This window comes from Chrysemys picta, chromosome 23, assembly GCF_011386835.1.
Source record: "Chrysemys picta bellii isolate R12L10 chromosome 23, ASM1138683v2, whole genome shotgun sequence".
NCBI lineage: Eukaryota > Metazoa > Chordata > Testudines > Emydidae > Chrysemys > Chrysemys picta.
Window position 1 is genome coordinate 18,739,272 of NC_088813.1, and position 23,235 is coordinate 18,762,506.

Genomic DNA, 23,235 nt, shown 5'->3' on the forward strand with positions numbered 1-23,235 from the left:
AGTGTGGGAGAAGGGGGGGCTCCTGCACCCCGCCCCAAGGTGTCCCCCAAAGTGTGGGAGGAAGGGGGGCTCCTGCACCCCGCCCCAAGGTGTCCCCCAAAGTGTGGGAGAAGGGGGGGCTCCTGCACCCCGCCCCAAGGTGTCCCCCAAAGTGTGGGAGAAGGGGGGGCTCCTGCACCCCGCCCCAAGGTGTCCCCCAAAGTGTGGGAGAAGGGGGGGCTCCTGCACCCCGGCCCCGAGTGAGGAGCGGGGGCTCCTCGCCCTGGGGCCTGCCCCGCACCCGGCGGCTCCCGGCCCGGGGGGAAGGAGGGCGGGCGGACGGGCGCGGGGCGGGCCCTGCGAGGCCGGGCGCGGCGGATGAGGAAATGGCCGCGGCTCCTCCCCGCCCCGCTTCCGCGTTGCCACCTGCCGGGCCCGGCCCAGGTATAAAGCGGCGGCCCCGGCCCAGCGCGCCCGGCCCCGCCGCCCATGGACCCTCCGCGGCGCGCCGCGCACAGGCCGGTGAGTCGGGCCGGCCCAGGGGCTGGGCCCCGGGCCCCCAAGCGGCGGGGGGGGACCTGGGGGGCGCGGCCGGGGGGCCGCGGCTTAACTCCCCCCTTCGCGGCGGGGAGGGCGGCTTTAACCCCCATATTCGCGGCCGGGAGGGCAGGTAAGGGGGCCGGCCCCCATTCGCGGCCGGCCGGCCGGCCGGCCGGGGGCTTTAACTCTTCGCTTCTCTTCTCCCCCCCCCCTTCGCTGCCGGGCCAGGGGGGCAGGTAAGGGGGCCAGAGCAGGGACTATCTTCCCCCCTTTCCCCCCGTTCACTGCCGGGCTTGGGGGGCAAGTAAGGGGGCCAGAGCAGGGGCTATCTTCCCCCCTTTCCCCCCGTTCACTGCTGGGCTTGGGGGGCAGGTAAGGGGGCCCGAGAAGGGGCTATCTCCCCCCCTGTTCACTGCCGGGCTTGGGGGGCAGGTAAGGGGGCCCGAGAAGGGGCTATCTTCCCCCCCCCTGTTCACTGCCGGGCCAGGGGGGCAGGCAAGGGGGCCCGAGAAGGGGCTCTCTCTTCTTTCCCTCCCAGACCCAGGGTGCGAGGAGCAGCAGAGGCTGGAGGGGAAGTGACTTGCTCAAGGTCACACCAGGTCCCTGGCAGAGGGAGAATAAAACCCAGGTTTCCTGGGCCAGTGCCCTGTTCGCTGGACTGGGCTGGCAGGGCGAATGGCAGCCCCACGGGGTTTCTGTTAGATGCCCGGAAGGCAATCGGTGTGTACCCTGTGTTTGTTTCCTGCATTTCTGTCTGTGAAGTAGGAATGCCCAGACCTGAAACAAGAATCTGAGAGTAGGTGGAAATGAAATCTTTTTACAAAAGCTTGAGGTCACAGTTGAGCACAGGTGCTCTATCCTGCTACTCTGTTACTCATAGGCTACGTTTTAGCTCACGTCATGGTAGCCAAGGGGCTGTCGGTGTGCCCCCCATTTGAAGGGTGGAACACAGACAAGGCGGTTCATGGTCTGAGCACAGGACCAGGAATCTGCGTCCCAATTCCATATCTGTCATTGACCCTCTTGCTCCATGACTCTGCACAAACTGCTTAGCCTTAGTCTCAGTTTTCCCATCTGTACAAGGATTAATAACTGACCCTGCCTCACAGGGATGTTTGTGGGGCTTAATCAGTTAACATTTGTAGGGCACTTTGAAGGTGAAAAGTGCTATTTATGTCCTAAGAGTGAGGTTGCACATCCCAGGATCCTTATTACAAAAGCCATGAGAAACGTGACCATTTTAACAAGTCTATCTGATGTGCTATAGGAAGGTGATACCCTATTTTGACAAACACTGAATTAAATTGAGTGCAAACAGTCTGCACGTTAACAATGTGTAGGGGATGGGATTTCTAAAGATTTCTCAATTCTTCTGATGTGCCTTGGAAACATAAACATGAAGTATCAATAAAAGGATTTCCAGAGTTCTTGAATATCTGAGCCACAGAGAAGAATTTGAAGCATGTTAATGTGAAAACAGTTCCTGCATTTCCTTTATTTTAGATCAAGTCTTTAGGAGTTAACGATCACTATATTGATTCACAGATACTGGGTGTGAATGAAAAACAGAACTTGCCTGAGGAAAATTATGAACTTGGACAGTATTCCTTCTGCTCTGGGTTTTCCCAGCTGGAGTGAGATGCTTTCAGGTGACAAACATTAAGTTACTCAGGTTGACAAAAGGATGAGCTCCAGAGATACATCTGAAAACGGTCACCTCAACTTGAACTGTGTGCTTCCTGGCAAGAACCAGAACCCAACAGAGTGTGAGCCGCTCAGCATGGTGGATGTGGTACCCCGGGCAGCACAGGAAAGGCTCAGGATTTCGGAGCAGGACCTCATGAACAGTGTTGAGATGCAAATGAAAGTGGACTTCTTCCGCAAACTGGGCTACTCATCAGAAGAGATCTATATCGTCCTCCAAAAACTGGGCTTAAATGCTGACACCAATACGGTCCTTGGGGAGCTTGTGAAGCATGGTGCTGCAGCTACTGACAGAGAGACTACCGACCCCTCAGAGGAGGCCGTAGAAGCCCCATTGGTACCTCGTGGGGGACTTACCAACAAAACGCCTGCACTTGTGCCACCGTTGGAGGAGAAGGAAGGCAATAACTTAAAACCCATTGTTATTGATGGAAGCAATGTGGCAATGAGGTATGTTGGTCCCCTTAAGTGGGAGAAGTGTCTTTACTTTATAATTTAATCTGATGCCAGCTTGCTAAAATTAATTTCTTTACATTTCTTAAGGTTTTTTGGTTTGGGGGAATTTGGTGCTTGTGAAAGATACCAGGTTAAAAACTCTGGAGCCCTCCAAGTTCTCCATAAATGTGAGGCCAGGCTGGGTTTTGATAGAACAGTCTCACCAACATGTCTCATTCCCCCACCTGGAAGGGCAACATCTACAAATGTGAGGTTCAGTCTGTCTTAATGGCCCATCCAGTTCTTGGTTTCTCTGCCATGACTTCCCACCAGGGTGTGAATGATGGGGACTTTTGTGCCCACTGGGAATTTCAGACTTGGTTCATATGAAACGCTAAAGTTCTTGTCTAAACTAGCAAGCAGAAGTGAAATCCCTGATGTGTAGTCCTGTTACCTAATTACTGTGCGTAAGCTCCAAAATCAGGAAGTTGCTCAACAAATAATTTTTTCAGGGTTAATTAGAAGAGGCTGTAGCTTTGAGTAAAGTGGCATCTCAGGTCTAGTTTCCACAACATTTTGGTTAAATCTCACGGCAGATCTGCAGGTTGGGTGGAGGAAAAGAGGGATAGATTTCCAGTTTAGAATGATAGGGGTGCCCCAGTTCTGCAGCATCATTGACAGCTGTGAATATGGAGGCAAGATGACTCATCTGCAAATCTCTCATACTGTCTGTTGCGAGAGCTTGCCCTCTTTTTATCGGCAATCTGATCAAGAGATCTGGGGTACCATGTGTATTGGACAGATTCAGCTCTGGCCCAGGCTGGATTAAAAGTTTTCAGCCTCGTTTTGCCCCCTAAGAATGGTAAAGTGGATTTTTGGGGGGAGAAGTGGGAGGATATGAGGAAGGCTCCCCTTTAGTGAACTCTTTTTGACCATACAGTATACTAACCTCTAGATTAAAAAAAAAAAAAAATCAAGTCCTGTGGAACCAGTTGGCCAGAGGATAATCCACTCAGACTTCAAATCTGATTCTGCCACTTCAATTCAAATACAAGTTTCCTTCAGTTTATATTTGATTGTCTTAATCTCTCTGGTAATGAGAAGCTACATGCCAGTGCACACAGAGCTACTCTAGAAGATTTACCCAGGGCAGAAGAAAGTCCTTTATGGAGACTGCCTTACAGGTGTGGGTTCCCCCCCCCCCCCCCGCCCCCCTGTCATGATTGGTGGTATGGCTGAGTAAGACTGTATGAGAAAGGAAGGGGAACACCCTATCTCCTGACCGTATAACAGATCTGAGAGCCAAGGCCCAACTTGGCCAGTATGATCAGGAAATATTGTGTTTGTGCTCTGATCTGCACACTGACCTACCAGACTTGTAGCCAGTGGACTTAACCTGGAAGTGTGTGTAAGAGAGAGATTGGCCCCTTTCCATTAATAATTGTTTCTCCAACAAAGCTGCATTTCCCAGCATAGTGTGTTAATGGGAGAAAAGACCTTATTTTAAGAGATGTGCTAGTGAGTAGTGTTAATTTTATTGGGGAAACCTTTAACTCTGAATTTATTAGTTCATGCAGACAAAGTATTAGGCTCTTACCCCGGATGCTCTTCCATCAAGCCACCTCAAGCAAAGGCGAGTGCATGGCAGATGTGGTCACGGGCAGACCAGGTGTGCGGTGACTAGTCTCCTTGATTTGGGACTGTGGCGAAATAGATCTGTTCAGCACTTGTATTGTATTACACAAAATAACTGCAGAGAAGAATTGGCCCACTTGTCCATTTCAGAGTTAGTGGGATTTCTTGACCTCCCTAATGCCGAAGACCCAACCCCTCTGGTGCTGTGTTGAGGAAGGAGGAGTTGAAACACATTGCAGGGAGTGAGGCATCCAGCATAAGTATGATTTGGTGGTTTGTTTTTTTTCCAGTATCATGCCTGTAGTTGCCTCCTCTTCAGGGGAGTAGTTGATTTACATATCCAGGTTTATGCCTGCATTGTTGCATTAACCAATGCTTGCTCCCTCCCCCCCCCGCCCCCCCATTAGAAACATGCCACATGTTATGACTAAACTTTAGGGTGAAAGGTTCCAAAGCAAATACTGTTTGATGCTGTTCTTCTAAATATTTGTTATGATATAGTTGAGAGAACTTGTCAGGACAGAATCTGTCCCTCTGGAAATGTCTGTCTTGGTTTCTCTTTCTGTACTTATAACACTTGATCTTTAGGGGCCATTTAAAGGAAGAACCTTTCTCCTCTGATTCCTATAAAGATGTAGTAATACTGTAGCTGGAACAAAGTTTAATGTTTGCAAAGCAATCCGTTGACTGGTGTGGGTTTTTTTAAAGCCGTTTACCAGGAGGGGAATTCCATTCTGAAACTTCCTGTATTCATGGTGTATGATGTTCCCTGCTGATTTACTTGCACAATGAGCAGCAGGCCTCCGTGTACAGCTCTCAACCCCATATGCAAATCTCAGTGGAAATTAGCTTCTACTTCCTTCTAAGGGAATTTCTCTGTAGTTGCCAAATCAGATCAGCCCATTTGGCCATTTTCATTACGGACTCTGACTTGTTAGCTGGGACTCCAGAAACCTGAATGCATGTTTTTCATTTAATCTTTCAGGAACTGTGGTGGTAAATGTCTGGGTATCTTTCAACTCCTATTGATTTTGTAAAAATTCCTTTTTGGGTATGTTTCTTCTGGCCCTTGATGTAAGGTAATTGAACTTTGGAAGCTTACTATTTTAAAACATTCTCAAGGAAGTTTTAAAGATAGCTTCCAGGCAGCAGTGCTGTCCCTGGGGTACAGTAAATGTCTGCATTTGTTTTGAATAATGGGGGGGGAGGGAGAAACAAAACAAACCTAGGTAGATATTCAGTTCCCCCTGTTTATCTTCATATCCAAATAAACCTTGCAACAGTCTCAAATTGGTCTGTGGCTTAAATCTTACACATGCAGTAAAACTAATTTTTTTTTTTAAATTTCCTGTTTGCAGTGTAGTTGTAGCCATGTTGGTCCAAGGATATTAGAGACAAAACATGGGTGAGGTAATATCTTTTATTGGATCAGCTTCTGTTGGTGAACAAGACAAGCTTTGAGCTTGCATAGAGCTCTTCTTCAGTGGGAAAGGTACTCAAAGGGTAGGTCTACACTGCAGTGTAAGCCTAGGGTTAATAGAACTCGAGTTAGCAGACCCTGGGTTTGTTAATCTACACTTTGAAAATCTACACTCATTTGTAACTCCAGGCTAGGAATTACTGAACCCTGGGTCCTAACCTGGGGCTCCGGCATCTATGCTGCGTTACGTGGGTCTGGGTCCATATCCTGCACACTCCCAAAATGTGGACACTCAAACCCTTTGTTCGTGGTGCAATGTGGGAAAACTTGACTCTGAAGAGGGCAAATAAAGTTGGCCTGTGGGATTGAGGGATACATGTAGCATACTCCCAGAACATGAGCCCAGTGGGGCTGCATCTGCAATAGGGCTTGAACCCTGGGTCCTGACTTAACTCAGACTCACACCCTCCAACCCCTTGGGATCCTCGATCTGAGCCCTGGATTAACACGATTTGTATGTAGACGGAAGGGGGGTTAGGCTCAAGCCTGTGCTTGCTTTGCAGTGTAGACATACCCAGAGTGTTGCAGTTAAATACAAGGTGGAACAGATTGTTCAGAATAAGGCGTTAACTGCCCATTTGAATGGTCTCTTACAATGTTAACACTTCTGCAGTCATAGGACCCTCCCCCAACACACCTTTCAAGATCCGTGGGTCCCACAGGTGCCTATCACAACATGTGGTGTACCTCATCCAGTGCACCATGTGGCCCAATAACTATGTGGGTCAAACCACACAATCACTATTCTCTCGAATGAACTGTCTCAGAAAAATAAGACAAAAACACCCCATCACCCATGGATGGAGCATTCTTCACAAAACGATGACTCCATATCTGACCTCTCAGCCCTCGTCCTCGAAGGAAACCTGCACAACACCTTCAAAAGACAAGCCTGGGAGTTTAAAGTCATAACGCTGCTAGACACTAAAAATCATGGACTCAGTAAAGATTCTGGATTTATGGCTCATAACAATCGATAACCCGCTGACCCTTCCTTGTCCTACTACTGTTAATTGCTCACTTCACCTTGAATAGTCTTAAATATGTTAGCCCCTTATGCTAAACCTTTTGTACCACCTTTATGTAGCTGGGATGCTCTGGGTATCTTTCCCAGACCTGAAGGAGAGCTCTGTGTAGCTCGAAAGCTTGTGTTTCTCACTAACAGAAGGTGCTCCCTTAGCTTGGCTCTCTTTTTGTTTCCTACAGAATGAAGGACCCATTTTGATTAAACTAGAGAATTCCATATAACAATAATATAGAAATAACATTTCAAATCTGTGTCCATGTAGAACCAATTCAAATGATGATGGTTCTATAAGCTGTAAAATACCCTGGAGCTGGGAGCTGAAGGAGAAAGTAGTAATTCTTGGTCCCGCAGCAGTGAAAGTTCTGCCCGGTCAGGTATTCATTTGGCTCCCATCACTGGAGTATCTGAGCATGTCTTCAGTTGTATTATAATATATTCTCTGTTTCATGATCTTTAAAAAATTATTTCTAGGCTGGAGTTTGGCTCAGTGAGGAAGTGAACTTTGGATGGTGTTGGGTTTCTTTAAACCCTTCTACAATAGAACCTCAGAGTTACGAATACCTCAGAAATAGAGGTTGTTCATAATGCTGAATAAAACATTAGGGTGGTTCTTTCAAAAGTTTACAACTGAACATTGACTTAATACAGCTTTGAAACTTTACTATGTAGAAGAAAAATGCTGCTTTCCCTTTAATTTTTTAATAGTTTATGTTTAACACAATACTGTACTGTATTTGCTTTTTTTTTGTCTCTGCTGCCTGATTGCATACTTACAGTTCCAAATGAGGTGTGTGGTTGATTGGTCAGTTTGTAACTCTGGTGTTCTACTGTATTCTGAAAGGTAAAGTAGAAGTTGTTTTGTTGCTGTAGAGGAGGGTGGGAAGAAAACATGCCTAAGTTATTTCATTTAGAAAGTGGCTGCTCCATGTGTTGGGGTTTTTCATGCAAATTCATAGGGACTTAAAAAAAAAAAATCACTCTTACTGCATCAAAGCGACTAAACTGGCAAAAACCACAAAATACCATGTTTAGGCTTGTAATAGGAGCCCTATGGAGCTACATGCCATTTTTAAAAATCTATTATTGGGGAAAACATAGGTGCCTTTTTCCACTTTACTCACAAAAAAGCTAAGAATTTAGATAACAAGCCCTCTGCTTTTACTTCATAAGACCATAACAAGAGGCTCCAGAAGCCAAAACCCTAGTGCCTTTGGTATTTGTCACCCTATATATTGCTCACGTTGATGTAAAGGTTTCTGGCATTTAACTGTTTTGCAGAGAAACAAATAGTCTCTTTGAATGTAGGCACTTCTGACGACGTTCCCCAAAGAACTCAAGAGCAGGGTTCAGGAATATAGCATGCGATGGCTAATATAAGGACAGTTGTGTTCAGAGCTTTTTCCACAGAGCATTTACTTCTGTATGTTTTATGGGGGATGTTTTTACACCCACATGCCCCCAAAAAGATGCCCCCTCTCATGACTGTGCTTCAGTTTTTTCCAGTTATCTTGGACTTCATTTAATTATACTGTACCTGCTTTATGCCTCCACACTGCAAACGCTGACTGACTATGTAGAGCTGCCTACGGTGAGGAGACAATGAGATTACTCATTACTCTGGTTGGCCAAGGGTTTGCCAGATCAGTCTCTAAGACTGCAGAATGACTTAATATGATATGGGCCTTGGCTCACTACAAAAGCAATTTTCCCCCTCTTGGTATTGACAGCTCCTCATCAATTATTGGGAGCGGACCACATACACCCTGATTGAATTGGCCCTGTCAAAACTGGTTCTCCACTTGTAAGCTAACGCCCTTCTCTTCATGTGTCAGTATATTTATGTCTGCATCTCTAATTTTCACTCCATGCATCTGAAGAAGTGGTTTTTTTACCCACAAAAGCTTATGCCCAAATAAATCTGTTAGTCTTTAAGGTGCCACCAGACTCCTCGTTGTTCTTGTGATCTGTGTACCTTTGTATTGTCATAAGCCATTCTGAACCTCTTGTGGTGGTATAAATAAGCAGATTTTTCCTGACTAGGCGCCCATTGCTTTTCCCACATAAGAACTTTCACCTTTAAAAATTGTGATAAGACTTGTAGGCAATACTCACAGATAATACTAATCCTGTTTGTGTTATCTTACATTTATATAACATCTTTTGTTATGAAGGCTCCCCAAGCAGTTTTGAACCAGGAATATCTTCATCAGTGAAATGCAGCTGCCTCTGACATGAACTGTGACATTTCTTTATTGGCACATGTTAACATTACACTATGGTTTAGGACAGGAAACAAATCTTGTTCTCTGAAACTGCAAGGGAACTTAAGTAGGCACCATGTAATTACCTAAATTAGAATTTGGCAAGGATACAAGAGTTACAACCCTGTTCTTGTGAAAAGTGATATGACATGAATGCTCTTCAGAAAATACCAACATGAGCAGTTGCCTTTCATGTGTTTTCTTTGGGTATCTGAGCCCCAGATCACGGACTGTATTTATGATAGTGGATCACAAGATGACCTGATTGAAGCTGGCCAGTTAGAATACATGAGTCTGTGTAACAAAATGAACTAGGTTCAAGGGTAGTCAGTTGTCCATCATCCAAGAGATAGGAGACAAGGCTCTTTGTATGCTAATATGCTGCTGCATTTCTTTGTTACCTTGGTAATGCACTTTAATGTAGTTCTTATTTGTTTCAAAAATACTTGACTCTGAACATAGTCTTCCAGAGAATCTTTTATCTACTGAAGGGAGGGTTGCTTAAACATAAAGCAAGTTCGTTGAAGTCTGAAGGATTCTTGAGTTTGCATGGACCATAATCTAATTATTTTGCATTGTGGATATTAATATTTTTAGAAATGTAATATGAATTTTTGTTTAAGTGGGTAGTGAGTGGAAATTGATTCTCTTGAAGAGTGACTCCCCCTTCATACTCTTCAGTGCAACACGCATGGTCTCTGAAAGTCACCCTAAAGTAAATACCACCTACAGCCCTGATCCGTCACTACTGTGAAACTAGTAACTTGGAAACAGTTGATAATATTTCTAGTTAATGTGCAACATAAGCACTGATAACATTGTGAATACTGGAACCTGCAAAGAAATGATTACCAGCCATTTGTTATATATAAACTCTCCAGAGACTTATTGATCTGACTTAATTGACCATTCAGTAGGAAGGATTGTGTTGTACTAGCAACTAACCTCTGATACTTGTGATTGCCCTTTTCTTCTGGTAGAATTTTTCCTTCTCTTGATTGTCTTTAACAGGCCAGCTGGATATACAGAATTTGTTAGGGGCTTTCAGGTTTGAAGCTGCCATTCCACAAACACAGTGCAGTCCCAGGTAGTCTCTCCACGTACTGGGCTCTGTATAATGAGGAGAGGCTCTGTCCTTCAACAAAGATCATCTGTAAAGATGGGTAACACATTTTTGGTATGAAGTAAAGTAAAGGGAAAAAGAAGACTGGTCTATACTACAACCGTTTGCCCAATATAGCTATATTGGCGACCCCTTCTAGTCTGAACGAAGTTGTAGTGGCAAGAGTCCTTTTGTTGGTATCGCTTGCTTACCCCAGTTCTCCAAACAAAATGAAGCTATACTGCAAACGGACGTTTTTCTGCCAGCAGAACTGCATTTACATTAGGAGGTTTTGCCAGTAGCGCTCTGTTGGCTATGGGTGTGATTTCCCTCTTCTTTCTTCTCTCCCCTCCCACCTCTGACATAGCTATGCCAGCAAAACTGAAATGTAACTTGGGAGTCTAAATATAGATTTGAGTGCCTAGTTGTAAACAAGTGGGCCCCGATTTCAGAGGTGCTAAAAATTGATGAAAGTTGTGGGTGCTCCGTGGGCCTGAGGATTTGTGGGTATTGCAGCTTTAGAATAGCTTAAGACAGAACTACTAGTGCCCTCAGCCTCTTTAATGTATTGCAATAAATGTACAAATTCAGCAGCTGTAGAGTAACAGGATACCGGGTCTACAAAAGTACCACCTTGAAAAGATGTCAAAACACTGGCTCTACTTGCTTAGTATTGGACTGTCTGACTCGTGTGCTGTCTGAATATGCAAAAGTACATTGTATCTGAATACTGAAAACAAGGTCCTCTTCAATCCTCTTTAATGCAGCCATGGAAATAAAGAAGTGTTCTCCTGCCGAGGTATCCTGCTAGCCGTTCACTGGTTTTGGGACAGAGGACACCTAGATATCACAGTCTTTGTGCCATCCTGGAGAAAAGAACAGCCAAGACCAGATGTGCCCATCACAGGTGTGGAACTCTAAAGCCAAAACTAAATCTCTAAAGCTTCCAATTGTCGCATGTTAATAAGCCTGCCAAGGTCCTTTTGGCCAGTAAGCTCCTAGGTAGTGAATGGAAAATAAGAGCACTAGAAACTTCACCAAGCTTCCAACCAGTGAGATTTCAAGTCCCTAACCTCTCCTCTAAGCAAGTTCTTGCTCAGATAAGGTAGCTGAGTTCAAAGAACATAATTAACTTTATTCCAAAATGCTTCCTTATTCCTGAGGTTTACTCACTTGGTGTGTTACCTTTTATTTCCAGAATTCATTTTTTCCTCTTGTAAATGGCCATACAGCACACCTTTATGAAATGTTAACCGACAAGGAGCTTGGTAGAATATAGCAGGATGGGGATCTATTCAGATGGGTCCAGGTGGTGATAATTGCTGTTCTGAGTTTCCAAGCAACTGAGGTTTGAGGTGTCCCAGTCCAGCCCCTTAGCCAGAAGACAGTCTTGGTCTGTGTTAAATTTAGTTTGGTTCAGTGCCCATGAGAGGGATGCTGGGTGGGGAAATTGAAAAACTTCCTAAAAATTGGAAAGATTTTAACAGTAGCAGTCTGCGCAGGACAGAGAGTAACTGAAATGTCAAAGCCTGACGCTGTGCCCCTTTGGAACCGGTTGGACTCTGCATGTTCCTAGCTAGTTATTTTTTTCCTGTAAACATTACACTTTACTTTCTTGGCATCTGTTGCCTGGAAATGATACCAGGCTGTATGGGCTTGTGTGTGTTTATGCCATGTTTTCATGGTTGTTTGTTCCAGACCAGCACATTCTCCGTGACCTTGAAAAGAAGAAAATTCTGGTCTTCACTCCTTCCAGGCGGGTTGGAGGCAAACGCGTTGTCTGTTATGATGACCGCTTCATTGTGAAACTGGCATACGAGTCTGATGGCATCGTGGTTTCCAACGACACTTACCGTGACCTGCAGAATGAGCGTCCGGAATGGAAGAAGTTCATTGAGGAGCGCTTGCTGATGTATTCGTTTGTTAACGACAAGTACGTTCCCGTTCCCCAGGCGCTTAAAAACAATACAGCAGTTTTAAGTGACCATTGATTAATAGAAGGTCAGTGGCATCTCCGTGTTGGGAGATGACCTGTGAGGGCTGGAAAGGTGAGTGTCAAACACAGAGTAAAGCAAATGACTTAAGGTATTTGAGAGGAAGTGACTCAGTGCTTCGTAGATGGAACAGCTCCTCCCAGTCTGCAGCAAGTCACAGGGAGGGCACAAAGAAAAGGCTAAGAGTGGCTCTGACTGCACTTGGCTTGCTTGGAGCCAGAAGCTCCTCCCTGCTGACATTCCTGAGCGGGCCTGGCACTGGTACAGAGCATTCGCTTCCTCTGCGTTACGAACGGGGAAACGATCAGCTGGCCCAGCGTGCCGACAGCAGAGCACAGGATTGGCGTGACCAGCAATGCGTGGGAGGCAGCCTGCTCTGCTCCTGGGGCAAGAGGCCTCTTGCAACAATCTCCATCAAATCCTTCTCTAGTTTACTTGCAACGTACTGATGGGCAGCAGCCCTTCTCTGTATGGCCAATGAACAGGTCAGCCTGCCATGGGTCACTGAGAGGATTAAAGGGGAAACTTTTCTTCCAAGGGACGACCCCCTGTTGGGGCTGGAGGAATTGTCTGAATCACTGACTCCTGTGGCCATGCCAGGGCTTGTGTCTTGGCTGGCACGGGGCGGGGTTCGCAGGTGTGGGTAATTTTTAATCCTCGTGCAGCTGAGAGACTGAAACCTTGGCCCAGGAAAGTGGTTGCTCCTGACTGACGCTTATTATCTTCCTTTAGGTTTATGCCTCCAGATGACCCCTTAGGGCGGCATGGCCCCAGCTTGGAGAACTTCCTGAGAAAGAAACCTTTGGTGCCAGAACACAAGAAACAGCAGTGCCCTTACGGTAAGACTAGCCTCGTAGGCTTGAGGGCAGCGGTGTCTGTACAGAGTAAACTGTACACACTTGGTGAATTGCAGCAGGTCACCCTATGTTCTGCCTTTTCCTTGCAGGGAAGAAATGCACTTATGGGATTAAGTGTAAATTCTATCACCCTGAAAGGATCAACCAGCCACAGCGCTCTGTAGCTGATGAACTACGGGCCAATGCAAGGCTGTCCCCAACCAGAAGCCCCACCAGCACTGCCAAAGAGGAGAAAAAGAGCAGGAGACCTTCCCAGGCAGAGCTCCTCTGCTCTGTGTCCGCAGACAGCGACAAAGGCTCTGGGCAGAAGGTCTCCATGGAGAGGAAAAGCTCAGCCCAAAAAGCAAAACCTAGTGACAGTCCCCTCCTAATCCAGGGGGGTTGTGCCTTGGGCAGTGTCCCCTCTAACAATGGCAGCTATCGATCGTCTGACTGGTACCAGCACCCTCCTCCTTCTCCCCATATGGACTCTCTCCCTTACATCTCTCAGGAGCATCTTGACTCAGGCATTGGATCCCTTGAGAACCAAATGTCTGAGATGTGGCCTTGCAGATCTACCAGTCACTGTGAGCATTCCCACCCCGAACAGATGGCAGTCTGTACCTGCAGCAGACAGAGACCTGTCTACCAGCACTCTCCTAGTGTAGAGCAGGACACCCTTGGCCACTATAAGCACGGCTCTCGCAAATCGGTCTCCTCTGTTACTAGCTACTTGCCATATAGTGCTGAGAACTCTCACACGAGGTCCTCTCAGTCTTTCCCAGGCTATGGAGTGCCTGTACATCCAGCCGGTACTGGGCATTATAGCATTCCCAATGAGTATAACACCCCAGCACATCATCTTCGTGAATACTGGTCTGAGCCGTACCAAATGCCTCCCACACCAACACGACCTAGCAACATTAGAGACCCTCACCCACTGCCGAGAGCCCCAGGGCCAGCGTACAGTGACCACTGCCAGTGGGCCCTGCCGGACCGCTTTGCAGAAGAGCGAGCGAATGTGCACGTGAAACTCTGTGGCATATTCCACCCCCATTTAGTAGATGCTGTGATGAGCCGTTTCCCTCAGCTGTTGGATCCCCAAAGACTAGCTGCTGAAATACTGACATACAAGTCTCAGAACCCAGGGATGTGAGGCAGACTATGTGCTGGGAGTCCTGGGAGCAATGTCTCTCCTGTGGACCGCTCAGCACAACTGGCATGGCTGCCTCCGTGAGGGTTTTCACCTTCCTCTGAAGCACCAGGTCCAAGATGAAGGCCAGATACCAGACTCAGTGGGCCAATGGCATACTCTGGTGTGGCCAATCCTAATGCACCTCACAAAATGGCTTGTGAGGAAACTCTCCCATCCTCCCCTAGGGCATATTAGCAGGAATCTGGGGAAAGGAGGTGGATTTTGCCTCTCTCAGGAGCACAGAGCAGGGATTCCCCTGTAGGAGTAGGTGGGTCTGTCTTGCCCATTGAGCTCCTGCAATTGTCAGTTGGGCACTTTGGACCCTGGTTCTTCCCATTAGCCTGCAACATTCAAAGCAGCGTAGCACACGGTCAAATGTACGGCATTTCATGGGAAAGATCTGAGTGAGTGGGGTCTGTGGGGTTACTCTGAGATGGTGCCTTTTGCAATACGTGTCTGTGTAACTACATGTCGGGAAAGGCTGGAGCCTGTGCTCCTTGTCCAGTCTGCTCCCTACTTCCTAACTGAGCTGCTTGCCTTGAGTTCCCATCGGGTAACTTCATTTGGTCCTTGTGAGGAAGCGGCAGATTCAATTTCTGTATGTGAAAAACCAGATTCCAGTAGATGACTCGAGTCCACTTTTACGGCCTTTCCCTTCCCTACCCACCCCTAATAAGTTGGCCTTATGTGGGGCCACTCGTCGATGAATAGGGCAGCTATTTCGCCTGCTGCAGGGCTCCCACTAATCAGAAGAGTGAGGCGTTTCATCTTCTCTCCGCTTGCCTGGAAGGGCCTGGCACTGCACCAAACCTGCATTCTGGACTCGAGCCTCGTCTCCTGCACTTTCTCCACCAAAACTACATTCTGTACCAAAATTCAGAGAAGAGCAGGCTTGTGCCGCTCTTCTAAAACCCTGGTCTTCCCTTATGCCTCGCCGTGGGGTCTGTATAGTGCTGAGGCCTGGAATGCCTCTGGTGTTACCTCCCCCTTTGTCATCACCCCACCATAGCTGTGAGGATCAGTAAAACAAAGTGACTGAGGTCCCACTTGGACTTGCACGTTGTGTCTGCCCTTTTGCCGCTACAGTTTTGATGGGTCCTCCAAATTCTTGGCAATGTTCAGTATTTTCTCTTTGAATTTGCCACACCTTTGCCCTTTCACTCCTATATATTCTCTCCCCACCCCCACAAGCACCCTTCAGATTCACAAGATATCCAAAGCTGTGTCATTTTCTTTGACGAATGGACCCTCTTCATTCTGTTTCGGTTAAGGATATCTTTGGTGACTTGTAGATACTGTAACTAAAATTTTAAGATATACAAAACCAAATACGGTAGCAATTGATTCTGGTCCCAGCATTTTATTTAGGGTACAAAGGAACCTTTCAGTTGCGGGCCAGAAGCAGTTGACTTGTTGATGCACATTGTATCTGTGTGGTGATGTTTTTTTAATTATGTCCATCTTGTGGTTAAATCAAGGTCCTTCTAAGTGGCAAACCCTGAGCGGGAGAACTGAGCACAGAGCAGGCTGACACCCCACTTCTCCGTGGTGTGCTGGAGGCTGTTCTGTTAGCTGGTTCTTACCGCTCAGATTTCCAGTGGATGGCCTAGCCAAATTGGCACCATGTGCCATGGTGCCCACAAGGACACAGAAACCCTGTATACCTGGTTAATTATGATACATTACAAAACTGTAATGTTTCATGTTAGTAAGCAAAATGCTTCTTAATCTTATGTAACCTGATAACTTTGCATATTTGTAAATTACAGGAAAGATGGTTTTTAATGGTATTGTCCAGAAACTTGCTTGATGATACTATTTTACTTAGTACTGTACTTAACGCAGCCATTATGTGTTAGTGGTGTTTTCTGGAAAAGTTAGTAGCAATATATACTTAGATACTTTTATACTTAAAGTTGACATTTATTGAGACTTGCTGTATCACTTAGATTCCACACAGTCAGCTAGCCCTATGGAAAAGGCTGCCCTGTGTATATCATGGCAAAGTAAGAACTTGCATTACCCAAATAAAAATGGCTAAGTTGAATGTCTCGGTTGTTGTCTCTTTTTGATGCTTTTGGGAAGACTGTTTTACAGCTTGGCTGGGATTTTTAAGAAGCATAGCACAATATACTTCTAGAAAGATGGTTGGGCTGTTAAGATGCTGGACTGAGACTTGGGATCTCTGGATTCAATTTCCTGCTCTGACACAGACTCCCTGGATGACCTTGACGAAAATCACTTAATCTCTGTGCTTCGTCTGCGAAATGGGCATGAGACTTCCCTGCCTCAGACTGTGGCGCTAGGCATACGTACTTGTTCGTGGTTGTGAGGCTGGGGACCATGGAAGTGATGGGATACACCATGGTAACAAATGGGGTGTTGGTCCAGGGAAGTGACACTCTGCTGGCATGTGGGTTTTTAACCAGGCTGTGTGGGGAATAAGTCAGCTGTAGTGTTTGGCAGCTCTCATAAGTGACAAAAGTTGCTACACCGTGTTTTTATTATTATTTTGGTAGAACTCATGAGGCCTGCTTCTCCTCACCCCTCCTATCAATTGTTGGACAGAATTTAAAAACAAAAAACTGTTTTCTGTTCTGCTTGCTAATTAAAACAGAACACTCAAAGCAAAGATACCGGCGTTGGCTCTCAGCAGCTTTGTGATCTACATAAAGAGATTAATGTAAACAGCTCATCAGAGAGCTGATATAATCTGTTACAGACAAGTACCAGTGCTTAATTTGTAATGAAAGAGGTGTCGTGTCTCAAGCAATTCTTTTTAACTTTCATAATTGAAGCAGCAAGCCCAGAGGTGCCAGGGCTATGAACTGCCAAGCCTAGAGGAGCCCGGGCTTAGCCCTGGCAAGCCCTAGCATACATTAAGCAGTGCCTAGCACCATATCATTTATGCAAGCTGTTGAGTAAATGACTATAAATCATGACACCACTCTGTTCACAAGACTCTCTTGGCACCTTTGTGCTCTCATGGACCTTTGTTTAGGAGCTTATGAGGAAGTCTAGTAAAAACTTAACATTCAAATTTCTCCAGGGGAATCCTTCCTCTCCCAACCCCACCCTCTAGAGTTCAGTACAACATCTTCTTATCTGACTTTGTAAATTACTTTATGGGCTTTTATTCAAATGTGCTCACTGGAGCTAGTACTGTCAGCTCGCTCTTTCCAGCTAATATGAAATAAATCCCTTCCTTAAACTGAAGGAAAAGAGGGGCCTCCTCTGAAGGTGGTAGGTATATCTGTGGTCTAATGGGAATCTGAGAGTGGCAGCAGGCGAAGGGTAGGACTGGCACTTGGAAGGCCTGGGTTCTGTTCCTAGCTTTGTCTCTGAGCTGCTGCATGACCTTGAGCAAGTCGCTTCCATCTGTCAGCCAGGTGAGCTCCTCAGCAGGGGCAGGCAGTGCACCTAGGAGAAGGAAAACTCTGATTTCAAACTGAAAACATCAGCCCTGCTCAGCCGGGTTGGAAAAATTGCACCAATCTCACGTGCTCTGTCTCAGTCGCTGACCCCAATGAACAGGCCGAGGTGAAGGTGAAGCTTTCTAATAAGAATCTGCAATTTTCATCTGAGCCCTACGGGGTGAAAGGGCTTTTATTGGTTGGGTAAGGGAAGCCCTTTCCAGGGCACATTTCTTCTGGAAGCTCCCAGTGGGTACAGTGAGTATATCACCAGGACTTGTAAAGGTGAGGCGGAGCAGTCCAAAAGCTGTGCAAGTGCATTTGAGAGCAGGGCCTGAATTAAATGTCCATCTACCTTGTTGCACTATGGTCTCAGGGTGAGAAAAAGAAGCTCGAGTGGTAATGCTGAAATTCACATGCAGCCGATGCTTGAACTTTGGGCCAGAACTGCTCGCACAAGAGAACTTTTAAAAAGCTTAGTGTAGGAGCTCAAGGCTGCACCTCTCCATGAAATGCTCCTTTAAATAGATAAAAGCTCTCGCTCTCTAGGCCATTCCCATTCATGTACTGGAATCCAATCAAAACCAGAGCCCTGTTACAAACGCGGTGGTAGACAAATCCAGAGTCAATTAGTGCCGAAGTTCCCAGGTTAGTTAACTTACCTTGACAGGGAAGGGAGCTGGGGGCGTTCTGTTCAGATGGTGATGGAGCTTGGTCTTGCCTCTGTTTCTGCAGCAGATTTTGTAACTGTACCTGTCTCCATAGGGAAAGACTTTAGTCGGGTCTGAACTATAGAACCCTCCCTCCTCAACAGCTTTCAACAGCCCAAAGGCGTCAGGGGAGAATGGGGCAGTGATTTGCCTAGTGTCCCCCAGTGCCTGAGCTGGGCATGGCTAATCTGACTCCCCGGCCCTGGCAGTAGGCTACTAGTCGAGCAGCGTTTGGCGCTCCTTAGACATGGCATGGCTGCTGTTCTCCAGCATCTCTGGAGCCTGTCCAGACACACCCTGGGAGCTGTCGCTCAGCCGGGGCCTGCTGATGAAATGATGCCCAGCTGTTTCCTATTGGATTCAGTTGTCATTCCTCCAGTTGTTTAGAAGGAATTGGCAGCATTTATTTGAATGCTACCTGTATTAGTTCATGTTATCTGCAGACACAGTCATGTCCATCAAATCAAAGAAACCTGCCCTACTGTCTCTTCGTCCTCTGCCCCACACTGGTTCTAGTGTATTCTGCTGTTGTGGAGTTTTCGAGAAACATCCTGTGGCTCACCACTTCCTCTTGGGTACCTCAGTGAAGCTGGAACCCAGCGTGAGATTGGTGATCGCTGCATCTGCATCATATTTATCTCTCTAAATAGGTTATATCCTCCTTTGCACTGTGCAGATCTACTTTCAAACAAAGAGGTCAGATGCACACGTACCCTGAAAACGGGGTGGCGCCTCAGCTGGGTACGCTGCTGGCTCAGTCTGGGGCATGTCTCGGGAAGTAAGCGGATATGTTCAGCCCCTAAATACAGAACCCCTAAAGCCTATGTTTGAGTGACAGTCCCAGCCATTACTCTAGTGCAAGGGAAAACGTGGGGAACTCCTGCCTTGCTGTGGGGAAGCAGGGGCCATGGGGGAAGCAACCCATGCCAGGGAAGTCTTGTAATGTTGCAGGGCAAGTCTAGGTATGGTGCATGGGGCAGTAGCCTCTGGCAGAGCACGATGAAGTGGAAGAGCAGGGGTACTCCTGTAACACCTCAGTGAGCAGGGGCCAGAGACAGCTGATCAAGCAGCTCTGGGCCCTGCAGAACAAGTCTGACCTGACCTTCATGATCTGTTCCAAACAACTGTTCTTAGGATTTCTGTGTCTCCTGCTTGAGTGTCTCCTGAGCCCTACAGACCCCTTGAATCACTAAGATGGCTGGGCTCAGTTCTGCACATTCCCATCTTGGAAAAGGTATGGCAGAAAGGGAGGGGGCTAGAGATGGCTGATAAAAATTAAAGATCTGGGCAAACTCTCATATCTAGTGAGACTAAAAGCACTGAGACTGTTAATCGATGAGAGCCATGAGAAATGTACACAGCATAATGGAGGGTCATTCCCCATAATCTAACATACAGGGGCAAGGGAACATTCCATTAAGTAGAAGATGGTTACTTTAAAATGGATAAAGGCAATACTTGGTCACATGGTGCACAGTTAAGCTGCAGAACTTACTGTCACAAGGGATCACTGAGGCCAAGAGCGCAGCAAGATTCAAGAAAGGAGTGGAGTTCTTTATGGATAACAAGAACCAGTAGAGTTTAAAAAATAAGAGCGCTGGAAGCCTTCCTGGTTTAGGGCAGCAGCCAATTTGTGTGTGGGTTAGGAAGGAAGCTGCTTGTGGGTAAGTGTAATGCTTTCTGCAGGGTTTCTTCCACCTTCTTTGGAGACTGGCTAGTAGACCCCTGTCTGCTCCAGTCTGGCAATCGCTGTGTGTTCTGAGCTGTGGGGCTCCTGATGATGATGATGATGATGATACCTAGCTCAGATACTATAAATCCCAAAGTGCTTCACCAACGGAGGCAAGTGCCTTTATCCCCATTTCCCAGCTACAGAGACTGAGGCACTGCACTGGTCCTACCCCTGGTGCCCCGCAGCACTGACTGCTCCTTAGGGGCCTGCCTGCCTTCCCTCTGCAGAGATGCAAAGGTTCCAAGACCCGAAGGATCACTGAGGTCATCCAGTCTGACCCCCGGCATAGCCCAGCCCCCCCCACAGTAATTCTTATCTGTTAGAAAAATGGCCAGTGATGGAGAATCAACCACGACCCTTGGTAAATTGTTCCAGTGGTTAATAACTCTCGCGGTTACAAATTTATGCCTTATTTCCAAAACTGGACCCAGGATTCCAGCAGCAGGGCTGGATTAATGCAGGGGATTTAATGGGTTCCAGCCGAGGGCATCAGGCTAAGGAGACCCCTGCAAAAATAAATCCATAATTATATACAATTCAGTGGTCACCAACCCATTGATTGCAATCAACTGATCGATCCCGGAGCCTCTGCTCTGCCAATGGGAGCTGTGAGGATGGCGCTCCTGGGCATGGGCAGCGCCTGGAGACACACTGTCCTCCTCCCCCAAGGGGCGCGCAGAGACGTGCCAGCAGCCAGCCACTTCTAGAAGGGGCGTGGGGCTATGGTAGCAGGCAACCTGCCTGATCCCTGCTGTGCTGCCGGACAGGAGCCACCTGTGGTAAGCGTCTCCTGGCCAGAGTCTGCATCTCGCACCCCCTCCTGCACTCCAACCCCCTGCCCCAGATCCAAACTCCCTCCAGACCCTGCACCCCCTTCTGCACCTGTGCCCCAGATCAGAATTCCCTCCTGCACCAAACTCCCTCCCAGATCCTGCAGCCCTCATCCTCTCCTGCACCCCAACTCTGCCCCACCCAAACTCCCTCCCAGATCCTGTACCCCCTCCTGCAGCCCTCATCCTCTCCTGCACCCCAACACTCTGCCCCACCCAAACTCCCTCCCAGATCCTGTACCCCCTCCTGCAGCCCTCATCCTCTCCTACACCCCAACACTCTGCCCCAGCCTCTGCCCCACCCAAACTCCCTCCCAGATCCTGTACCCCCTCCTGCAGCCCTCATCCTCTCCTGCACCCCAACACTCTGCCCCACCCAAACTCCCTCCCAGAAAGAAACTAATATAACAGCTGTTCTAAGGGAAGAAGCAGGCTATTTTGAATGAACTTAACTATATTCTACATATTTTAAGACTGAAATGTAACCACAGAACGGCTTTATGTTAATTAGAAGGCAAGTTTAGTATAGCGTTAGTAGCCTTGGTGCCATAACTGTGATCATTTTGTTTTAAATTAGGAAAAAGACTTGTAGACAGGGGCCCCACGCAATCTAGTAGCCCCGGGCCCACAGCAGAGTTAATCTGGCCCTGTGCACCAGTGCGAAATATAGAGTGAAAATAAGGAGATTCCCCAGTTTATGCATCCTAGGATTGATTAGCCCTTTTGGCAACAGCATCATAGTGGGAGCTCATGTTCACCTGATTATCCACCATGACCCTCCACCCCACCCCACATCTTTTCAAGCATCACTGCTTCGCTGGACAGAGTCTCTCAGCCTTAGGTATGGCCGACAGTCTGTGGTCCTAGATGTGTACGTTTACATTTAGCCATATTAAAACTGTTTGCTTGTGCCCTGCTTACCAAGTGATCCACATTAGTCTGAATCTCTGACCTGCCCTCTTCATTAATTACCACTCCCCCAAGGTTTGTGTCAGCTGCAGACTTTACCGGTGATGATTTCATGTTTTCTGCAAGGACATTGATAAAAATGTGAAATAGTGTAGAGCCAAGAACCTCACCTTGCAGGAGCCCCCTGGAAACACACCTGCTCAATGTTTACAGTGACAACGTGAGACCTGTCAGCCAGCTTTCCGTCTGTTCAATGTGTGCCAAGCTCATTTCAAATGTTTCTAGTTTAATCAAAATGTTGGGCGGTACCAAGTCAAACGCCTTACAGAAGTCTAAGTACATTACAGCAGTGCTAATACCTTATCAACCAAACTTGTAATCTCATCAAAAAAAGATAGCAAGATAGCTTGGCAGGATCTATTTTCCATAAACCCCTGTTGAGTGGGATTAATTACACTGTCCTCCTTTAGTTCTTTATTAGTTGCGGTTTCCCAGGCCTTTCTTTGGTGCAGGATGTTCCCGGGAATTCAGCGGGTTCCTGAAGGGGATTTCCCAGCACCCAGGAAGTGGCTGGCTTAGAACTAGCTTTCCTGACTCTAGTACGTGGGTGGAAGATGCGGCTGCACCTGCTAGAAATGAGCAACAATTCACAGTGGTGCTGGACAGAGATTCCTGCCTGACTCCTGGGGCCTAGGGAAAGAAGATGGGGCTTGAGAGCCATGATGTTTGAGCTGTCGTCCCCCCTGCTTCGTAGGAGTCTTTCTGCCTGGAACCCGAGGGCTTAAGTCACCTTAAACAATATTATGCAACAAGGGAGAAATTCTCTGTCTTAAGCAAGGGGTGAGTGAGGGCCCCTGCTTTGACCCCAAAGGCTTGATGGGGGTCTGGGAGAGCCAGCCAGGCCCCACCCTCTGAACCTCCCCATTTCTGTAATCTGATAGAAGCGTGAAGGCATCCAGTGAATAAAGGAGGAAGGAAGTGCAAAAGCAAATATATCAAAAAAGTAAATATGATACTAGGACACAGACAAAGGAACAGCCAGAAGCCAGGCTGGGTCCAGCAAAAGGGAAGGAAACCACCCAAAGAAGGAGGAAATGGGGAGTGTGTGTAAGGGTCAGAACAAAGATCTAGCACTGAATAGGAAATCTGGCTGTCCCCATGCACACCCCTCCATCCATCTATGGGTTTTGTATAATCATAGAAATGTAGGGCTGGAAGGGACCTTGAAAGGTCATCAAGTCCTGCTCTGTGGCAGGACCAAGTAAACCGAGACCATCCCTGACAGGTGTTTGTCCAACCGGATCTTAAAAACCTCCAGTGACGGGAACTCCACAGCCCCCATTGGACGCCTGTTCCAGAGCTGAACTGCCTTTTAGAGCTAGATATCAGGACAAATTTCTACTGATAGCTCCCTTGCTGCAGATTAAGCCCATCACTTCTTGTCCTACCTTTA

The 23,235-nt window shown here is 47.2% G+C and overlaps 1 protein-coding gene and 1 long non-coding RNA gene across 3 annotated transcripts; one reads left to right on the top strand and one right to left on the bottom strand.

Annotated features, from left to right (window-relative positions):
- The first annotated feature begins 334 nt into the window (after positions 1–334).
- Positions 335–16,235, top strand: ZC3H12A (zinc finger CCCH-type containing 12A). Of its 2 annotated transcripts, none has more exons than XM_042853983.2 (6): positions 335–501; positions 2,023–2,673; positions 10,931–11,070; positions 11,862–12,096; positions 12,890–12,996; positions 13,104–16,235. In XM_042853983.2, the coding sequence occupies exons 2-6, from the start codon at positions 2,204–2,206 to the stop codon at positions 14,147–14,149; spliced, it is 1,998 nt and encodes a 665-aa protein (XP_042709917.2). In that variant the 5' UTR covers positions 335–501; positions 2,023–2,203; the 3' UTR covers positions 14,150–16,235. The 2 variants fall into 2 exon arrangements, with proteins under 2 accessions (XP_042709917.2, XP_005298416.2); XM_005298359.5 differs by having other exon boundaries at positions 2,065–2,673.
- Positions 15,371–19,992, bottom strand: LOC135977288 (uncharacterized). The gene is made up of 2 exons (XR_010594691.1): positions 18,264–19,992; positions 15,371–17,608 (listed from the first exon to the last, which is right to left on the bottom strand). It is a non-coding gene; the product is annotated as an uncharacterized LOC135977288 (long non-coding RNA).
- Positions 19,993–23,235: the final 3,243 nt, after the last annotated feature.